At 49.2% G+C, this 19,364-nt stretch overlaps 2 protein-coding genes across 2 annotated transcripts; one reads left to right on the forward strand and one right to left on the reverse strand.

The window, feature by feature from the left end:
• The first annotated feature begins 93 nt into the window (after positions 1-93).
• LOC147257952 (sodium/calcium exchanger 1-like) lies at positions 94-10,518 on the forward strand. The gene is made up of 10 exons (XM_086210287.1): positions 94-166; positions 1,585-3,397; positions 5,489-5,595; positions 6,776-6,796; positions 6,912-6,929; positions 7,384-7,452; positions 8,251-8,375; positions 8,766-8,865; positions 8,946-9,233; positions 9,406-10,518. The coding sequence occupies exons 2-10, from the start codon at positions 1,602-1,604 to the stop codon at positions 9,780-9,782; spliced, it is 2,901 nt and encodes a 966-aa protein (XP_086066413.1). The 5' UTR covers positions 94-166; positions 1,585-1,601; the 3' UTR covers positions 9,783-10,518.
• A 282-nt stretch (positions 10,519-10,800) lies between these two features.
• Positions 10,801-18,886, reverse strand: slc22a7a (solute carrier family 22 member 7a). Its single transcript, XM_086212226.1, has 10 exons — positions 16,887-18,886; positions 15,633-15,736; positions 13,954-14,108; positions 13,315-13,483; positions 13,121-13,238; positions 12,747-12,856; positions 12,461-12,675; positions 12,281-12,389; positions 11,652-11,858; positions 10,801-11,121 (listed from the first exon to the last, which is right to left on the reverse strand). Exons 1-10 carry the CDS (start codon positions 17,223-17,225, stop codon positions 11,097-11,099), a joined length of 1,551 nt encoding a protein of 516 aa, XP_086068352.1. The 5' UTR covers positions 17,226-18,886; the 3' UTR covers positions 10,801-11,096.
• Positions 18,887-19,364: the final 478 nt, after the last annotated feature.

Consider the following 19,364-nt stretch of genomic DNA (forward strand, 5'->3'; position numbering starts at 1 on the left):
CCTCCAGAGACAGGGAGGCGGAGCTACTCGGCTGCTTCGCCTCAGTTTGTGTCTGCCTCTTGTCAGCGTCTCTCTTCCTCGTCTTTGGTTTATAATCACAAACTGAAGTCTCTCATGTTTGCGTGGCCGACTTCAACACTTGATTAATTTTTCAGACTGTTTGACGGTAAGTTTTTGATTTGACATTTTACAGGATCTTCTAAATCAAGAGGAGTCAAAGTGGGGTTTAGGGACCCGCAGAGGTCCAGGAGGGACTCCTAGGGGTCCTCTGTTGAATTTTACTTTAATTTAAACGCTTTTAAAATGCAGCACCAAATGCCTCTGACCCAGCATCGCTCATCTGACCCGAAAATATAAACTTTTAACACTGAGATGTGAGATCAAGGGATTACGAGACACAAAGATTATTAACCAACGAGTGTTCTGAAGGTCCGATCAGAGAAGCTCACTGTCCATTAATTCATCTCCAGTTAAAAAATAATAGTGACCGATGCAAAACCAAAGATGGCTCTGCACTTTGGCTGTGAGAGTGACAAACGGTTTCCAGCACTGTGAGTGTGCCGAAACGGTGGCGAGAGAGCATCGGCCAGTGAGTCTCCAGATATAAAGATCAAACACACGTGGAGGGAATGTGGAGGAGTGTTGAAACGACGCCATCAAACGAGGAGCGCGTCCGTCGCCTTGGAGTTCTTAGCAAAAGATCCAAAAAAAAAATTTCTTGTTTGATGTTTGATGTGCAGTATCGTGTAATTTTCTTTTGTTTGTTTGTCAGACTGATTGATTCACACCGTCCCTGAGTAGAAGTCCGAATCGTTCCTGATTGTGTTGGTTGTCACGGCGACCTCCACCATCAGCAAGTCAGTGAGGGGGATGAGGACAGGAAAGACTTTGTAAATACAAGCCCGTTTACTGATGAGCATTCATTCGGGGTGTTATTGCTCCATTCTTGATTTCTGATGTTCTCAAACGGATGGCATGTGACACTCGTTTCAGCCGCTGATTCAGACAATTTGGCTGATTTAGAAATTGTGAGGTGAAGCATTTTGTTTGAATGCAATTATGAATGACTGAAATCAATAAGTTTGGTATCCTCAGTTTACTCGGTTAATTTGTAGCTGATTGGAACAAGTTGGCCCTTTTTTTTTTGTTTTGTTTTTTGTCAGTCTCCAGGCAACAGTGGGCAGGACACAACCAGGGAGGTTTAGGTGTCCTCCTCCATCACAGGTAACAAAGAAATGCTAACTTCCTTAGCGTGAGCTTGGGTTGAAACTCTCACCCTACTTGTCTAGTTTTGCTCTAAGACTCACGTGGTCTTCAGCTTAGACTGAAAGAACAAACTCAAAAGTTTCTTCTGCCGTGCCGCACCTGAGTGACGGTCGGCCCCTGGTGCCGCCCTCTTCTCTGGTCCATGCTGAGGAGGAGTCCTGTTCATTCATGTGTTGTTGTGATTTCTGATCATTTTGATGGCTGAGCCCTCACCTGACAACGAGCCTTCCTGCCACCGCACCTGGACGTCATATTTCTCTGTTTCTGTCAGCTTTATGAGTCAAAGATGAAACTTGACCTGCTGCGTTTGTCTCACAGGGTGAAGGAGCGTTGCCATGATCCGAGCTGAGACCATGCCGCTGCTCTACACCTGGCGCCGGCTTCTCTTGTTGACCATCATTTCAGCTGAACTTCCGTATTCAGCAGCAGGGGGCGCCACAGTGGCCGTAGAGCCTAACAACACTCTCAGCAACCGCACCAAGTGTGGTGGAAGCACCGAGTGCAAAGTGGGCGTGATCCTGCCAGTGTGGGAGCCCCAAAACCCGGCCTTCCCTGACCGTCTTGCCAGAGCTACAATTTACTTTGTGGGCCTTGCGTACATGTTCCTGGGCGTGTCCATCGTTGCTGATCGCTTCATGGCGTCTATTGAGGTCATTACCTCCCAGGAGAGACAGATTACCATCAAGAGGCCAAATGGTGAGAAGATCACCACGACAGTGCGTATCTGGAACGAGACAGTGTCCAACTTGACCCTGATGGCGCTGGGCTCCTCTGCACCAGAAATCCTCCTCTCAGTCGTGGAGGTCTGTGGTCACAACTTTAACGCCGGCGAGCTCGGCCCGAACACCATCGTAGGAAGCGCCGCCTTCAATATGTTTGTCATCATTGGCCTTTGCGTTTACGTCATCCCGGATGGAGACACCAGGAAAGTGAAGCACCTCAGAGTTTTCTTCGTCACAGCCACCTGGAGCGTCTTTGCATACACGTGGCTTTACCTGATCTTAGCCGTCTTCTCCCCAGGAATCGTTGAGATATGGGAGGGGCTCCTCACGCTCTTCTTCTTCCCCATTTGTGTTGGATTTGCCTACGTAGCTGACCGACGACTTCTCTTCTACAAGTACATGTACAAACGCTACCGAGCTGGCAAACAGAAGGGGATGATCATCGAAACCGAAGGCGAGCCCGAGCTTCCGTCCAAGGTCGACGTTGAAATGGACGGAAAAATACTCAACCAGCATGGCGAAGGGTTCCTGGATGGTGAGGCCGGGTTGGACACGGTGCTGGATGAGGACGAGGCCCGTAGAGAGATGGCGAGTATTCTGAGGGAGCTTAAGCAAAAACACCCCGACAAGGAGATGGAGCAGCTGATGGAGCTCGCCAACTACCAAGTTTTGATGCAGCAACAGAAGAGCCGAGCGTTCTACCGTTGCCAGGCAACCAGGATCATGACGGGAGCTGGCAACATCCTGAAGAAGCATGCTGCCGACCAGGCGAAGAGAGCCGTCCAGCACAACATCTGCTCAGAGGTCTCTGTAAGCAACTTCTCCTGCACGGTGCTCTTTGACCCTGGTACCTACCAGTGTCTGGAGAACTGCGGCAGTGTGGCACTAAACGTGGTGCGTCAAGGCCGAGACTTGACTTGCACAGTTTCTGTTGATTACAGAACTGAAGACGGCACCGCGAATGCCGGCTCGGACTATCGTTCCACAGAGGGAACGATAGTTTTTAAACCAGGCGAGACAGAAAAGGAAATCAGAATCGACATTACTGACGATGACATCTTTGAGGAGGACGAATACTTCCTGGTTCACCTCTGCAATGTGAGGGTTGTACCAGAGGGCGCTAGCTCAGGGGAGGCAAACCACGTGGACGACCCTGCAGGTCTGGGTCTTCCTTGCACAGCCACCGTCACCATCTTTGATGACGACCACGCAGGGATCTTTTCATTTGAGGAGCCGGCGGTGACTGTGAGCGAGAGCATCGGCATGATGGAGGTGAAGGTGATTCGGAACTCAGGAGCTCGTGGTGTTGTAGTGGTGCCGTACAAAACCATGGAGGGGACGGCTAAAGGAGGCGGCGAGGACTTTGAGGACACACACGGAGTCCTGGAGTTTGACAATGATGAAACATGGTGAGTGCGAACATTAATGAGGATGTTTCCACTCGTAACGTTCAAAAGACCAAGAGACATTTGACCTTGTGTTACTATTAGCAACGCTTCAGTGAGCCCGCTATTGAGTTTCTGTTGTGTTTAAAACATCAGCAGCAAATGAGGATAAAATGCTGAATCACTCCCAGGGAAATAATCAGATGTGCTCCTCTGTTTTGCTGTCATTTATGGCCGCCATTGCCTTCGCGCCTGTATTTTCTCTGCACTTCCTGTTTGAGGGTGGAGCTGACACGCCCCCTGAGCCTTGACATCATTACCGGGGTCTCCAGGGACGCGTCTGGATTTCTGGCGGCTTCCAGCATGAATTTAGCTGTGATTTGATTTTATCAAAGGAACCAAACTGAATCTGAAATAATGACATCATGATGGGGATTTGGAGAAATAATGAATTCATGATTTGTCATGTCTCCATGACAACAAGATAACAATTGTTTTTGTGTTCAGCTCGTCTTTTGTCTTCAACTGTAAGAATAGAAAAATACAACAACAAAAGAGTAGAATAGTATAAATGCAATAAAGTCCCATTAAACTGAGGACCCCAAGAAGATCCCTCAAGGCCCTTTGGGAGTCCTGAGGCCCCACATTGAGAACCTCCTGAACAAGAGGAGGTCTTTTGGTCTCCTCATCTTGATCTTCCTGTAGCTCCACCCCCTGATGTCATGTGACTGCAGGCTTACATGCTGTTGAGTCTTTCCACATCCTGACATAATCTATTTCCAGAGTATAAACATGGCCGACATGTGCTGGAACACATTCCCTGTTTTAAGGTATCAATGAGGACACGTCACATGATCTTTAAGATGACGAGCCTCACGCCCCGTCATCAGTTGGCCGCAAGCCTCCTGATGTCATCGAATGTCTCTTTGTGTTCGAAATTCACCGTCATGATGAGCGGAAATGATTCACAACGCTGCGTTGCCATGGTGATCGGCGCTGAGCATCAATCACCATTGTAATGTTTTGATGAAAACAAACGCAAGCATCAAAACTATCAAATTTTTCTGGAATCATTTAATATTCGTAGATCGTTGAAATGCTTCTAAGGGGACCGTCGCGTGTATGAAAACAACTTCAGCACCAAACCAATATGATGTAGCGCTTCCTGTTCTGACAGCCTGAAACAGGAAGTTGTTCCCCTTTAACGGTTCTTTTAATGACATGGTAGCGTGGCTACATCCAATCCAGCATCCCGTCAGAGCAGGGCGTCACAAGTACGTTAGCTTCCCAACTGCGAACCAGTCAGATCTTCTATGAGCTGCCCAGATAAAACATTGAGGAAGTGACTGAAACGTGTGGCGTGTCAGGCGCCAGAAACCCAAACAAAATGTAATAATATTACCTTTATTGTTATTAATAACAACCACGGTAAAAATAATAAAGCGTCAGTAGCGCATTATTATTATTATTAGTGGAAGTAATGCTAACATGAGCGGCACCAACATGTCATCTGATGATGAGGTGAATGAGTATTTGTTGGTTCAGAATCTTGTTTGTTTACTTTCAGCGACATTTTCAGAGTTTTTCTGCTGCTCACGTTTTCTGTCTGACTGGATGCTTCAGCTGCTTGCGCCACATAAACACGGCCCCGCTCTTCCTTATAAGGGCAGATGCAGGCGCCGCTTGCCGCCGCAGAACGCGGCTGACAGCATCTTGTTCTTGTCAGACCTCCGAGGGGAGGTTGCATCCCTCACAGACGAGGGTCAGCAGGAGAAATGAAGCACCCAGTCACATGAGTGTGTGATGTCACGGCGATTCCATAATTTCCCTCTTAAAGACTTCTCTGTTCACGGTTTTCAACTGGTGGTTCACGTCCCTCTGGGAGGTCTGAGATGATGCATTGAAGGAACGATGAGAACCTCAACAGAACGCTGTTGGAACGTTCAGAGGTTCTCAGAGCTTCTTTGGTTTGTAACTAAAAGTCTGTTTCCTTCGGCAAGCATTTCTCTGGCTCCTCCTCCCAGTCTCTGACAAGCATCTGTGACGTCATGTATGACATCACGTCTCTGTTTCCTGTCATTTCTTCGCTCTGCGACCTCTCTCTCTCTCTTTCAGTAAAACTGTTCGCATCAATATAATCGATGATGAAGAATACGAGAAAAACAAGAACTTCTTCCTTGAGATCGGAGCGCCTCAGCTGCTGGAGATGAGTGAGAGGAAAGGTGGGGGCATCGCCCTTCTTGTGATGTAGCCCCGCCCCTCATCACTAACAACCCTTGACCTCTGTTAACCCCAACTCCCTTCCAAGCCTCACAGGGAGAAGTTGAGAGTGACGTTAGTGCCGTGATCACGTGCAACATTTGCACACATTTACCCATCATGCACTTACACTTGTTCATTTGATCAACCACAAGTGAAAGAATCTCCCCCGTGTCATGTTCAGACCAAACGCCAAACGACCACAACAACGCTCGCCACCGGCTAACATGTAGTTACGTGTCATTCCAGCTTGACGCTACTCGTTTTACTTCTCATTGCCAATTTGATCAGAATCATGAAATCAAATGTCGGTCCAAGTCACTGTCACGATTTCAGCATCATTCTTATTTCAATTAAATCACATGAATCCGACATCGACACTGGCAGAAGTTGTCATCGAGGCTCCTGGTGACAGCTGTGATGATGTCACGGGCCCAGACAGGACAGCAAGGTTGTTCTTTTGCCAGGCTGGTGACAGGGAGTCATTTATCTTGGTGGGAGTCTGACTGGCTTGTCTGCTCTGGGTGAAGTTTGATTGCTGTGCAGGCGGAGACGAGCGTTTGGTCTGAATGCGACGGGAAACCTCTCAGAGAGGTCCATCTTCTCCCCCGCAGGCCGGAGGCGAGCTCGCTGTCCCGCTCGTTGCTGGACGTTACTGCAGCGTGTGTTTGGATGCGTGTTGGGAATTAATGCATGACCTCTGACCTTGTGTGCACTCTTTCAGGAAGACAGTCGCGGTTAGAATCGTTGACCACGAGGAGTATGATAAGCAGGCCAGCTTCTTCATTCAGCTGCAGGAGCCATGCTGGGACAGCAGGAGGCGGACAGGTGTGGGCGGGGCACCTTGGGCGCTCTGATAAACCTTGACATTTTCACGTGCCGCCCTCTTTGCCCGCTTCTGTTCAGTGTCCTCCTGCTGCTGTCGCTGTGCTGCCGCCTGCTTCATGTCCTCAAATATCAGCTGTTGATACACACGTGTATTTATATATGACGCACAGTACAAGCTGATTTTTCCCGACTCGCCACCTTCTCGCCGTTTCTTTCAAATCTGTTTAACGGAGCTGTAAAGAAACGGCGTGAGAAGGTAGCGGCCGGCCGCTGGTTGTCTGCGTCTCTGATTCTGTGTCTGTTTCTTCTCTTCAGCTGTGTTGCTTCAGGAAGTCGGTAAGCTGATGAGTGTTTCTGTCTGCTGCTTCTCTTCCTGTCAGACACCTTGATGATGCTGGGTCACTGCCAGCGAAATGTGATGTTGTTTCTTGTTTGTTTGTTTACCTCCCAGGTGGCTTTGTGCAGACAGGTACGTGAGCGCACGTGAATGTGATCCACGAACTTTCACCAGCACACCTGACTCTTCCAACCTTTTTCTCGTTTAACAAACTCTTAGATTAAGAGCTGTACGGTAAGACGGTTAGGCTCCTCCCCCTCCTCCTTCTTCCTGTCCCACTCCATATTGAGGGACGATGTTTCTGTCCATTCATAAGGAACCATATTGTTTTCACACCACAGAAATAAAAATGGATCAGCATCACGTTTGAACACGTTAACAAAAATCACAATTTCGTGTTATAACATAATTTTTTTTTTCAGGTGATTTCAACATATAGACTTAGAACTTAATAATGTGAAACTTTTACAGTTATTACAGCGTAGTGTTTACATCGTAACAACGTCAAACATCATGTGGCAACACCGCCAGTTTTCATTGTAACAATATTTGCTGGTTCTGGGTCCATATCTGTTCACCTGTTCAGGAAAAGACGTCTACAGAAAAGTGCAGGGACGCGATCACCCCGCCCCCTCCGCCATCATTAACATCACAGGTATGTCCACCTCAATGGGACTCAGCTCCTCCTCCTTCCTTGTCCAAAGTCTTGTTTCAGTCAGGACCCCTTTGGTCAAAAGTCCATCCTGGGGCGGCCCCTCCATGAGCAGGCATGGGAGGCCAAAGTAATAGCAGCAGTGACCCCAGAGAACCAACAAGTGCATGAAATGAGTAAAGAAAATCCACAGAAATTCATAAGAAATGATCTCATATGGGGGTGGCGCGGTGGAGCAGTGGTCCTCACTGTGGCCCCCCAGCAAGAAGGTTGTGGGTGGAGCCCCGGCTGCAGCACGGGGTCTTTCTGTGTGAGTCTCCATGTTCTCCCTGTTCCTGCCTGGGTTCTCTCTGGTACCCCAGCTTCCTCCCACAGTCCAAAGACCTCAAGAGGGGACCAGGTTAATCCAGACTCTAAATTATTCTATAACTGATTCAGGGTGAACCCCGCCTCTCACCTGAAGGCTGCTGGGATAGGCTCCACCCCCCCAACCCTGAACAGGATAAGCGATAGCAAATGGATGGATGGATGGATGGATGGATGGATGGATGGATGGATGGATGGATGGATGGATGGATGGATGGATGATCACAAATAGAAAAAAATACAAATTTATGAATGGCAAGAAAATTATGCTTCATGATTTCTCAGGTATCAAACGTGAAGTGAAGTTAAAGTCATCCTGGTCCCCCTCTAAGATCCCATCGGACCCTTGGAGGCCCCTGGCCCTGATTTTGACAACCCCGTGTGTTTTTCTTTCTGTTTCCTTGGTGACGGCGAATCCAACTGTTTGCCTCTCAGAGGAGGGAGACGGCGTTTTGACGAAGAAGGAAGAGGAAGAGAGGCGAATTGCGGAGATGGGCAGGCCGATGCTGGGCGAACACGTCAAACTGGAGGTCATCATCGAGGAGTCGTACGAGTTCAAGGTGCAGCTGAAGAATTCAGTTAATGTGATAAGCTGTGACATCACCAGGACAACAGTCACGGGTGGAAGTCATCATCAGTGACATCATCACAATTCTTTCCTCTGATGTTCAGACGCATTTTAGTCTTCAGATTTGATGGTATTGCCACTGCGGGACTGTTGTTCTTGGGTTAACATCAGGTGACAGGTTTTTTCTGATCAGATTTTGACATTCATCTGCTTGAAGTCAGCTTCTGAGGGATCTGGGACATCCAGCGTCTGCTGATGTGACCTCAGCGATTTGATGATGTCATCCACACAATAGCAAAGATTCCAGGACGCTTCCATGGTTGACCGGGAGCAGCTGGCAGCATCTGGATGATCCCGCGTCTGCTTCCTGTCTGTCTTCCAGAACACGGTGGATAAACTCATCAAGAAGACCAACCTGGCTCTGCTGGTCGGAACCAACAGCTGGCGGCAGCAGTTTGTGGAGGCCATGACGGTCAGCTCAGGTACCAGCGTGCGCACTTCTGTGGCTTTGCCCCTGTCGGCTCACATTTCAACACCACTGCTGCCTTGCTCTCCGCCCCAGGTGATGATGACGACGACGATGATGATGATGATAAATGCCGCGAAGAGAAACTGCCCTCCTGTTTTGACTACGTCATGCACTTCCTCACCGTCTTCTGGAAGCTTCTGTTTGCCTTTGTCCCGCCCACCGACTACTGGAACGGCTGGGCCTGTTTCTGTGTCTCCATTTCTGGCATTGGCATCCTGACAGCCATCATCGGCGATCTGGCATCACATTTCGGTTGCACCGTGGGCCTGAAGGATTCCGTCACTGCTGTGGTGTTTGTAGCGTTGGGCACATCTGTACCAGGTACATGCAGGGCTGATAATGTCGCTAAATGTCACCGCTTCCTGAGACAGACGCCATGTTTGATCTACATCTCGCCAGTCAGTCAGCGTCTTGTTACTTTTGTCCAGCATCAAACTGTTCAGGTCGGGTTCACCTCAAACAGCATCTCCTCTCTCTCCTCTCCTTCCGTCAGACACCTTTGCCAGTAAAGTGGCAGCCATCCAGGACCAATATGCAGACGCCTCCATTGGTAATGTGACAGGAAGTAACGCTGTCAACGTCTTCCTGGGTATTGGCGTGGCCTGGTCCATTGCTGCCATCTACCACCACTCCAAAAACCAGGTGTTCAAGGTTGACCCGGGGACTCTTGCCTTTTCCGTCACCCTCTTCACCATCTTCGCCTTCATCTGCATCGCTGTGCTCATCTACCGCCGCCGGCCAGCAATCGGCGGCGAGCTTGGCGGGCCGCGAATCCCCAAGATCCTGACCAGCTGCCTCTTCTTCAGCCTGTGGTTGATGTACATCATCTTCTCCTCCCTGGAGGCCTACTGCCACATTCAGGGCTTCTAAATGGGCCGCGAAGGTTCTACAAAGGTCGACAGGAACATTCTGAGGGGGCTCAGAAAGCTGTTGTTTTCCTGAGAGTTTGGACAAAATTCTACAATTCTGACAAGGTTCTGATGGGTTCCTGGATATTCTAGCAGGTTCCTGTGATTCTTGTTCTTTGTCTAAAAAATGTGCGGGTTGATGTACCTGAAAAAGGTTTCTGATGGACTTGAAACAGTTCTAACAGTTGAACAAGGAGGCAGTTTCTTATCTTCACCTCTGCTGTATCAAACATGTTTTGATCTTTCTTTCTTTTTTTTTTTTTTCTGCCGTAAAGGATCCAGCTCAGAGTTCCTCAACCAGGTGGGAATGCGTAGACTCAAGGTTCTCTATGTGACCCGTGGAAGAAACTCACAGTCACAGCGCCCCTGCTGGTCGACGTGTGCAAATGTTCACTCGTAGTTTTGACCCTCAAGTGTGGTTCTTTCGGGAGAATCATCCTTATTCCTTCACTTATGAATATAATTTTTTTTGTTGATCAGTGTTTTAGTATTCAAAGTACCTTTTGTTGGCTAAATGTATGTGTTTGCTGATTCTTTTAGTCATTTATTGTTATTATTTTTTTTGTTAATCACATTTCATCAGTAGATTTCTTTCAGAAACACAATAAAGAAAAGGCTGCTGTTAAATTGGCAAGAAATTAAAATGAGAACCTTAACAGTAGTGACATTTAAAGGAGTCACATTTCTTTATGGCGTTCACGGCCTCCGACGTCAGGCTGTGACAGGGGGCCATCAGCTTCGGGTCACATGATGTCTGCAGATTCCACAGGTGTCCACCAGCTGCAGCACCGACAGGTGGAGACAGGAACACGACACCTGGTGAAGCCTGGGAGCAGCCAGATACAAACCTGAGAGAGGTCTCGCGAAGACCATTGCTCCACCTTAAAACTTTCAGGATGTGGATGTGTTCTTTCATTTGGATCTTTTTTTTTTTTTTTTTTTTTATAAATATAAAGCTTCAGAATGTATGCTTTTATTTCAGGGTGAATAATCCAATAAAGTATTCACTAAAGGAAAAGATACAAGCAAGTAAAAACAGCTGAAAGAAGAAAGTGAGAAGACGTTCTGGGCTTTTAGCAGCAGGAAGTGAAGCAGGAGAAGAAGCAGTGCAGAAGAGAAAATCAACAAACGTAATGATGTCATCAACTTAAACATCCATTAGCACCGTTTTAAACCCAGCCGCTGGCGGCAGGAATCCTGCGTGAACCGGGGCCATCGGACCTCTCATCCGGCACCGGTCTTTGCTGTTTGTCTTCATCAGCTCCAGCGTTGTGTCTTAGTTTGCTTCACTCCGCCTGTGTCTGACCACAACAAAAACAAACAAACAAACAAAAACAATAATTTAAAAAAAAAAGGCATAAAGACGAGGATTCACGCACACACAACCCACAGAGACCCAAAACAACCGCGTCCAGGTGTGTTCACGTGTTTATAACGGAACTACCGGTTGAACGTCTGGATAGAAAATTTAAATGAACGTCTCCAGGCAACAGAAGCCAAACGGTGCACCGATGGCATCCAATCGCAGGCCTGCAGTTCATTTCTGGGGGTGTGGAAGAGCTAACGAAGGCAGGCGGCCCTCCCATCCAGGTGCCAGATTTTTCAACTGTCACAAATCAGTAGAAATCACAGGGAAAATGGCGTGATGGGGATGAAATCACACGGATGTCATCTGACAGCAGCCAACAGCTGTCAGTAACACACGTAGCTATTGGACGGTGCGGAAGCGTTGTGTTCTGGAGCAGCTGAGGGGTTTTTGTGTGTTTTTACTGTGAAATTGTGTGGAGTGGTTATACGGATATGACATCATCAGGTCAAAGACAGGCGCTACCTTCCTTCCTCCACGTCAACGACGTTTTCAGGAAGACGGATATTGAGTGTCTCCGGCAGCAGGAAGACCAGGCTGCCGCTGAAGATCCCTGTCCCAGCGAAGATCAGCGGCGGCAGCGGAGGCCAGACGTCCTCCAACAGCATGACCATCGGCGCCAAAGAGCTGCCGATGCGGCAGAGACAGGAAGTGTAACCGAGGCCACATTGTCTGTCAACGACACAACCAACAAGACTCTTTTGATTTACCTCAGAGGTCAGAACTGGGAGTGATGTCACAGCAAAAGCGGAGACAAGTAAAAAAACAGACAAATGGTTGACGTCTCAACAGCAGCTCATTCAGTCAGCGCGGTCGCTTGCACATATAAACACCGCTGAACATTTCCTGTCAGAGAGCAAACGTCAGATTATAATATGGATTATTTTGTGGCCGCTGAGGTCCTGAGATTGAGATCTTGGTGAAACCATGAATCCAGAGATCTGACGCCGGGACGTTAACATTCGTCTACGACAATCAAAAACAAATAAAAACTAGTTTCAAAAGCATGCAACCGGTGAGTAAATGAAAGTTTAATTTAGCAAGAAATAAATGGTTTGCGATGTAAATGTGACGCGTTGGCCCATTTTTTTAACCTGAGGATAGTCGGGTAAAGTTCAGCTGAGTAGAGGAAGGCTGTGGTGAACGCCGCCTCGGAGAAGCCCTTCGCCACCACAGCTATGCAGGTACGGAGCACTGAGAACTCTGAAAGGGAAGCAGATGAACAGATGTGAGCAGGAAGAGAGAGGAATCTTTTTCATCTCCGCGGATGTCACCTAGAGGAATGGTCGTGTTTATTGCGATTAGAACGGCAGTTGTGATCAGGAACCACGCCTGGCCATTCCGCCGCCCAATCCAGTCCAGGATGAAGAAGGTCAGGATTTTGGCAGGTGCTTCAATGGCGCCGTAGATGAACTGTGTGAGGTAGATGTTGACGCCAAAACCTGAGATCTTGAAGCTGATCCCGTAGTACAGGAAGGCCACGGCGAACCTGCAAACAACACCTCGCATATGACATCAGCAAACTTTGTTGCTTCAAAGGTCAAAGGTCAGAGCAACTACCAGAAGAGCCCAGAGATGAGTGTGATCTTCCTCAGCTGTGGCGTTTTGAACAGATCCAGGTAGGAGTGAGTCCCCACCGCCACCTCAGACTCCGCCACCTTCGCAAGAGTCTGAAACAACAGCAGCAGGTGAAACAGGAAGCTGAGCTCTGAGACAGACGCTGATGATGCTGATGATGATGAAGAGTTGTATTCAGAAAGCAACCGTCGGCCAGCCCTCCCAACGGGTGCGTCACTTCTTCAGAGGACAACCAGACGACACTAAACACTTCCCAATCGACCAGTGAGACACTGAACTTGTGTTTTGCTTTTAATTTAAAATATCTGAAAGACGTTTGACGCATGAATGTTGACGGACGAGCGTGGGGGCGTCACCTCGGTCGTCAGTCTGGACGTGCTCCTGCAGTTCATCTTGGCGCACTGATGCAGATACTTGGCAGCTTCCTGCCTCCTTCCATTGGCCAGCAGCCAGCGCGCCGACTCTGGCAGCCACCTGGTCATGGACGTACGTGTCAGCAACTTCATGATGCCTTCACCTCTCAACACGCCAATCCAGACAGCCATCTTACCACCAGCTGATGATGGCGATGACGCAGGGTGCCGTCACCGCCAACAACAGGTGTCTCCAGTCTCGGAAGCAGTAGGCCAGCAGGGCGAGCAGCATGTTCCCAACGCTCCACGAGACGCTCATCACAGTGCCAGTGAAGGTGCGGTGCTTCACATCAGTCCACTCGATACCTGAAGAGAAGATGGCGGACGACCTGGTGAACACACTGACAGGATGTTACCTCAGGGGAGAGAGCAGTTAACCAACGGCTGAATGAACCGAATGGTTAATTAACATTGGAATAATCATGATTAACTGTTAAATAACAATTAACAGCATTAATGAAATGTTAAGTATGTTGCATTGACATTAACAAACAAACAGCCCTGAGGGGTTTTATAACAATCACATCCTGATGTAGTTTTCGTTCCGCAGACAGAAAATGAGCTGCCAGTTAGCATTCAGAGCTAACATTGCCACCTCCATGTAGCTGAGCCTCAACCATGTGAGTATTGGAACGCTTTTCATGCAGAAGTGCAACAATAACCAGCAGGTAGGCCACGCCCCCATGCCATAAGAGTAACCAGAATGTCATAGGGGTTTAAGAACCTGAAATAAGTTTAATAAATCAGATCATGTGGTTCATTGCTGCAAGTCTCACCCAGGACCACGCCAATGATGGAGAGGCCGCTGAGTGCCACGCCACAGAGCGCCCTGGAGACGGCGAACATGATGTAGGAGGTGGAAAAGGCGGAGGTGATGCCCAGCGTGGTTGCAGCCACCAAAGCCACCAGAAGCATCGACTTACGGCCTAACCTGCGACCAGAGAAAGAGAGCCTCGCTCAGGTCAAAGTAACAATCGTTACTACGACAAGGTGTGTCACTTCCTGTTGGGTCCTGATTGGTTAGTTGAGTACAGCTCAACGTGTACAACTTGTGTTCGGTTCAGATGAGCCCCTGAGGAGCAACTGACAGTTTTATCCAATTACAACACAGGATTCTGTTCACTGGCTGGGTTCAGTTCAGATGATCTTTCCAATGTGGGAGGCACCAATCAGCTGATGGGATCAGCTGATCGGACTGACTGAATTTACATTGAGTGTGTGTGTGTGTGTGTGTGTGGGGGGGGGGGGGGTTTGTTGGTGTGCATTCTGTGGATAACTAATTTCAAACTCCCATTTTCATCCTGCCGTCATATGACTGATAAACAAAGCTGGAAACGTCAACAAAGACTAAAGATGTGATGTCCCTCCACCTCCCTGTCAGAGATTCTACTGTCGGGTGGCCGTGCCCTCCCTCCACCTCCCTGTCAGAGATTCTACTGTCGGGTGGCCGTGCCCTCCCTCCACCTCCCTGTCAGAGATTCTACTGTCAGGTGACCCTGCCCTCCCTCCACCTCCCGGTAAGAGATTCTGCTGTCGGGTGGCCATGCCCTCCCTCCACCTTCCTGTCAGAGATTCTACTGTCAGGTGGCCGTGCCCTCCCTCCACCTCCCTGTCAGAGATTCTACTGTCAGGTGACCCTGCCCTCCCTCCACCTCCCTGTCAGAGATTCTGCTGTCGGGTGGCCGTGCCCTCCCTCCACCTTCCTGTCAGAGATTCTACTGTCATGTGACCCTGCCCTCCCTCCACCTCCCTGTCAGAGATTCTACTGTCGGGTGGCCGTGCCCTCCCTCCACCTCCCTGTCAGAGATTCTACTGTCAGGTGACCCTGCCCTCCCTCCACCTCCCGGTAAGAGATTCTGCTGTCGGGTGGCCATGCCCTCCCTCCACCTTCCTGTCAGAGATTCTACTGTCAGGTGGCCGTGCCCTCCCTCCACCTCCCTGTCAGAGATTCTACTGTCAGGTGACCCTGCCCTCCCTCCACCTCCCTGTCAGAGATTCTGCTGTCGGGTGGCCGTGCCCTCCCTCCACCTTCCTGTCAGAGATTCTACTGTCATGTGACCCTGCCCTCCCTCCACCTCGCTGTCAGAGATTCTGCTGTCGGGTGGCCGTGCCCTCCCTCCACCTTCCTGTCAGAGATTCTACTGTCATGTGACCCTGCCCTCCCTCCACCTCCCTGTCAGAGATTCTACTGTCGGGTGGCCGTGCCCTCCCTCCACCTCCCTGTCAGAGATTCTACTGTCAGGTGACCCTGCCCTCCCTCCACCTCCCTGTCAGAGATTCTACTGTCGGGTGGCCGTGGCCTCCCTCCACCTCCCTGTCAGAGATTCTACTGTCAGGTGACCGTGGCCTCCCTCCACCTACTTGTCAGAGATTCTACTGTCAGGTGACCGTGGCCTCCCTCCACCTCCCTGTCAGAGATTCTATTGTCAGGTGACCGTGGCCTCCCTCCACCTACCTGTCAGACAGCTGTCCAAAGAGAATAGCGCCAAACGTGACCCCGAGGAAGAAGTAGGTGGCAAGTGCCTGGTTGAGCGCCTTGTCATCACAAACCAGATCCCACTGCCGAGAGACACACAGGTTAGACCAGATGATGTCTCTGTGACATCATCAAACATAAAAGGGGTGTTCCTGCGGTTCTCTAAAAGTTCTTTAGAGGTGAAAAACATCCGGAAACTGTACAGAACAGTGGGAAAAGTTCTTAAAAACATTTGCTTTTGCTTTGAAAGTCCTGCAGTTCAAAGTTAGGAGGATCGCTTGTTCCATTGATCATGTGCAACATTATCAGGAAACGTTCCCATACGGTTCTCAACAATAACCTTCCTTTCGTGACTATTTGAAAGGGAAAGGTTCTCAGATACAAACTCTATGATCCAAGAATGTTCTCAGATAAATGGTGTCAACAACATCAACTTGTTGATCTTTAAGAGCCAGTGGACCTCATGTGGTGGAATAACAGCAGAACATTCAGAGCATTCTGAGTACGTGTGCAAAGACCTTTAACAGAGGGAATGTTCCCCCTAAACGTTCTGGCAGAACCCTGAATGTTCCCAAATAAAATCTGCCTACCCTTTAAACTTCTCTAACCTCCAGAACGTCTGAGGGATCAATTCTGTAGAACATTCCTGATAAGGAACTTCATCTGGTGTCTCTGTTTTAACTTTCTTAGGCCTCATCCCTGTACTTCGTCTGTAAGGTCAAGATCTGACCTGACCTTCGGGCCTTGACCTGGGTCTGCGAGTCTTCCTGGGGTCCCGGGGTCCCGTTGTAAAAGTCTCTGTTTGCCAATATTGTTCTCTAACTGAGAAGTTCCCTCGGTGTGACAAGCAAGATGTTCTAGCACCTTCCCCTAAACCTGCTTGGAGTCACATGACCCCCAGTGAGCCCCTCGATATCCTAGTTCCTGCACGCGAGCTTGTGAAAGGAGAACTCAGGAGTCATCAGATGTCTGGCCCTCTCGCTGCTGCTGTCCCAGTCCACACACCCTGAAACTGGTACACCACCTGGTCTAGCCTGACCCCCTTATTGGTCCCTGATGTGCCGCACTCTGAGTGATAGGAGTATCTGCTCCCTGATGATGTTGATCTGCCCATCCATGTTACGGGGGGTTGGAGGAGCTGCTTCAGAGTGGGAACAATCTGACCTCTTGACCTGTGTGGGCAGATGCAGAGGGATGAACAGAAAATTCTCTTGGACTTCTGCGTGTCCTCACCTCGGTGGCGGTTGTGGAGCTGAACTGTGATTGGTCGTAGTCCCAGCCATGAGGACATGGCGATGTCCTGTTTTCTTGGCTGAGGTTGGAGCTCATCGTGGGGTCGAAGACCCTACATGAGCTGAAGGAGCCGTTGTCCTGCTGCGGGATCCTGATGGCGGGGACGGGCTTGTCCTCCGGGCCACTGAGGGCACAGCGGTGAGGAGGCGTTGCGGATACAAAGTTGTGCAGGAGGAAATGCAGGGGGAGGATGGCGCGTGGGAGGCACAGGATCAGCAGGAGCAAGAACTGGAAGGTTGAGAAGCCACCGGCGTCATCAAGGACGTCCTCGAACCTCATACTGACCAGACTGAAGGACACAAGACTTATCCAGGTGTCTGCACTCCTTCAGGACTCTTTCAGGTCTCCGCTCTTCTTCAGGACTGGTCCAAGTGTCCAGCTGTGTTCAGGACTTCTCCATGTTGCTGCTCTTCACTGTGTTTCTGTGAGGCGACTGCTCACAACAAGCAGTTTGGCAGAATTACAGAGGGAGGGACGTTCATGCGCATGCGTGTGTGTGTGTGTGTGTGTGAAGAATGGATTCCTTGCTTTCTGACTTTGTCAAACTTGAGTAACACAAATTCACTTTCACGGAACACAAGTGATTCCCCCAGCTTACCTGCAGCGGAATAAATGATGTGATAACATGATGACCCCGAGTCAAACTGCCTCGCCACGGTGGCGGATTAATTGCATTTGAGCGCCAACTGATGGACGTTGCATTTGACAAAGCGGAGTGTCAAACAACAGGCGCTGCACCAGATGAGGAAGAAGAGGAAGTGTCATCAACATGAAGAATAATTAATGGTGTTTTTGAGGGGTTTAGGTGTGAATCAACAGTCATAATCTATCATTGATGATCAATATGTTGTCAATGATCATGCCGCGGTCGTCAGAGGAGTCCCATGAAGGGGACGCAGACATGTAGCTGAGAGTCCTGATCATCAGTGACGTCCTCATGACGACGTTCTTAGGACCACCGTCAACCCTCAGCTATGCCCTACGGGACTTGAGCCAACAGGTGAACCCTGAGTGTTTGTCATGAAGGAGATCAGGAAAAACCTGGAAAAAGAGTGAGAACTCAGGCGGCTCAGCTCGGAGGTCGAGTGGCCGTCTAACAACCGATGGGTCGCTGGTTTGATCCCCCTTTCCCCCAGTGGCCATGTCCAAGTGTCCTTGAGTGAGATACTGAGCCCCTAATTGCTCCTGATGGCCCTGCGATGCACTGGTGACCCGTCCAGGGTGAACCCTGCCTCTCTGGGGAGAGGCTCCAGATCCACAACGGATAACCAGAAGAGAGAACGGATGGACGGGTGGAGTAAGAACTCAATGGAATCATTGTTCTGCCTTCGTTGGGAGCATGTCAGGATTCTCTCTGTGGACGTGGATCACAGCGGAACACTGAGATGGAGAACCATCATTGATGACACTTAACTGCATTCGACACAACCAATCGTAAGATGCTGGGATTTTTCTGGCGCTATGAGAAACTGACGACGTCAATCGTCTGGGTCACGCTTCTCCAAGAGCACCGGAACCACGGCAGCTGCACATGGTTAGGAAGGGGTCACAGGAGGTCAAGCGTGACATCAGACTTACCTCTTGTCAGCGCTGTTTTCACTCTCTTTTCAGGCTCTTAATTTCTTTTCTCAATGTCTTATTTGGAATGTATTCCTTTGCTCTTCTGGTCTCCTTCTGAAAGTAATTCTACACCCCAAGTGTCATATTTTCATGTCTTAATGTCACATGTTAAATTCATTTCATTTCATTTAATGTCTTACTTCAGTATTTCTGCCGGTGCTCCTCTGCTCTCGGATGCCTGTCGACTCAATCGACTCATTGTTATCAACGAGAGTTAATCAGCTGCAGACAAATCAGAGGAACAAATGCGAAACAGGATTTGCATCATGACGCCGCGTTCAGAACTCAGTCGTCGCTGTGTTTGAAGTTTAAAGGTTAAAAACAACTGTTACTTATACATATACACACACATATACAGTATATATGTAAGTACGTACATGTGGAATCAAACCTGCGATCTTCCTGCCGTGAGGCAACAGGTGCCAACGACTGAGCCACCATGCAGGAACTGAAGGCAGACAGATGGTCTCACATGATGAAGAATCCCCGAACATCAACGGATATAAAAATCAGCTGACTGCTGGACAGACGGGTCACATGTCAGGGGCCAGAGAGGGTCAGGTTTATCAGCGTTATCTGTTGTTACAGCTCTGTTCTGCTGCTTCGTGTAAACAGCGTTCAAAAAGAGGAGGTCCCTCACCCCGGAGGGCGGAGTAGTTTACAGGGTCTCCCGTGACACCGTATGACGCCGTCAAGACACTTCAGGTAGCAAAAGTAAAAAGTGTGAGTTCTCAAACAACGATGTTAAGTCTGGAGGTTCAGAGCAGAACCTGCTGAATAGAGAACTCTGACCCGGGT

The sequence above is a fragment of the Aulostomus chinensis genome, chromosome 8, assembly GCF_037954235.1.
Source record: "Aulostomus chinensis isolate RoL2024-O1b breed Wild chromosome 8, RoL_Achi_v1.0, whole genome shotgun sequence".
Taxonomy (NCBI): domain Eukaryota; kingdom Metazoa; phylum Chordata; class Actinopteri; order Syngnathiformes; family Aulostomidae; genus Aulostomus; species Aulostomus chinensis.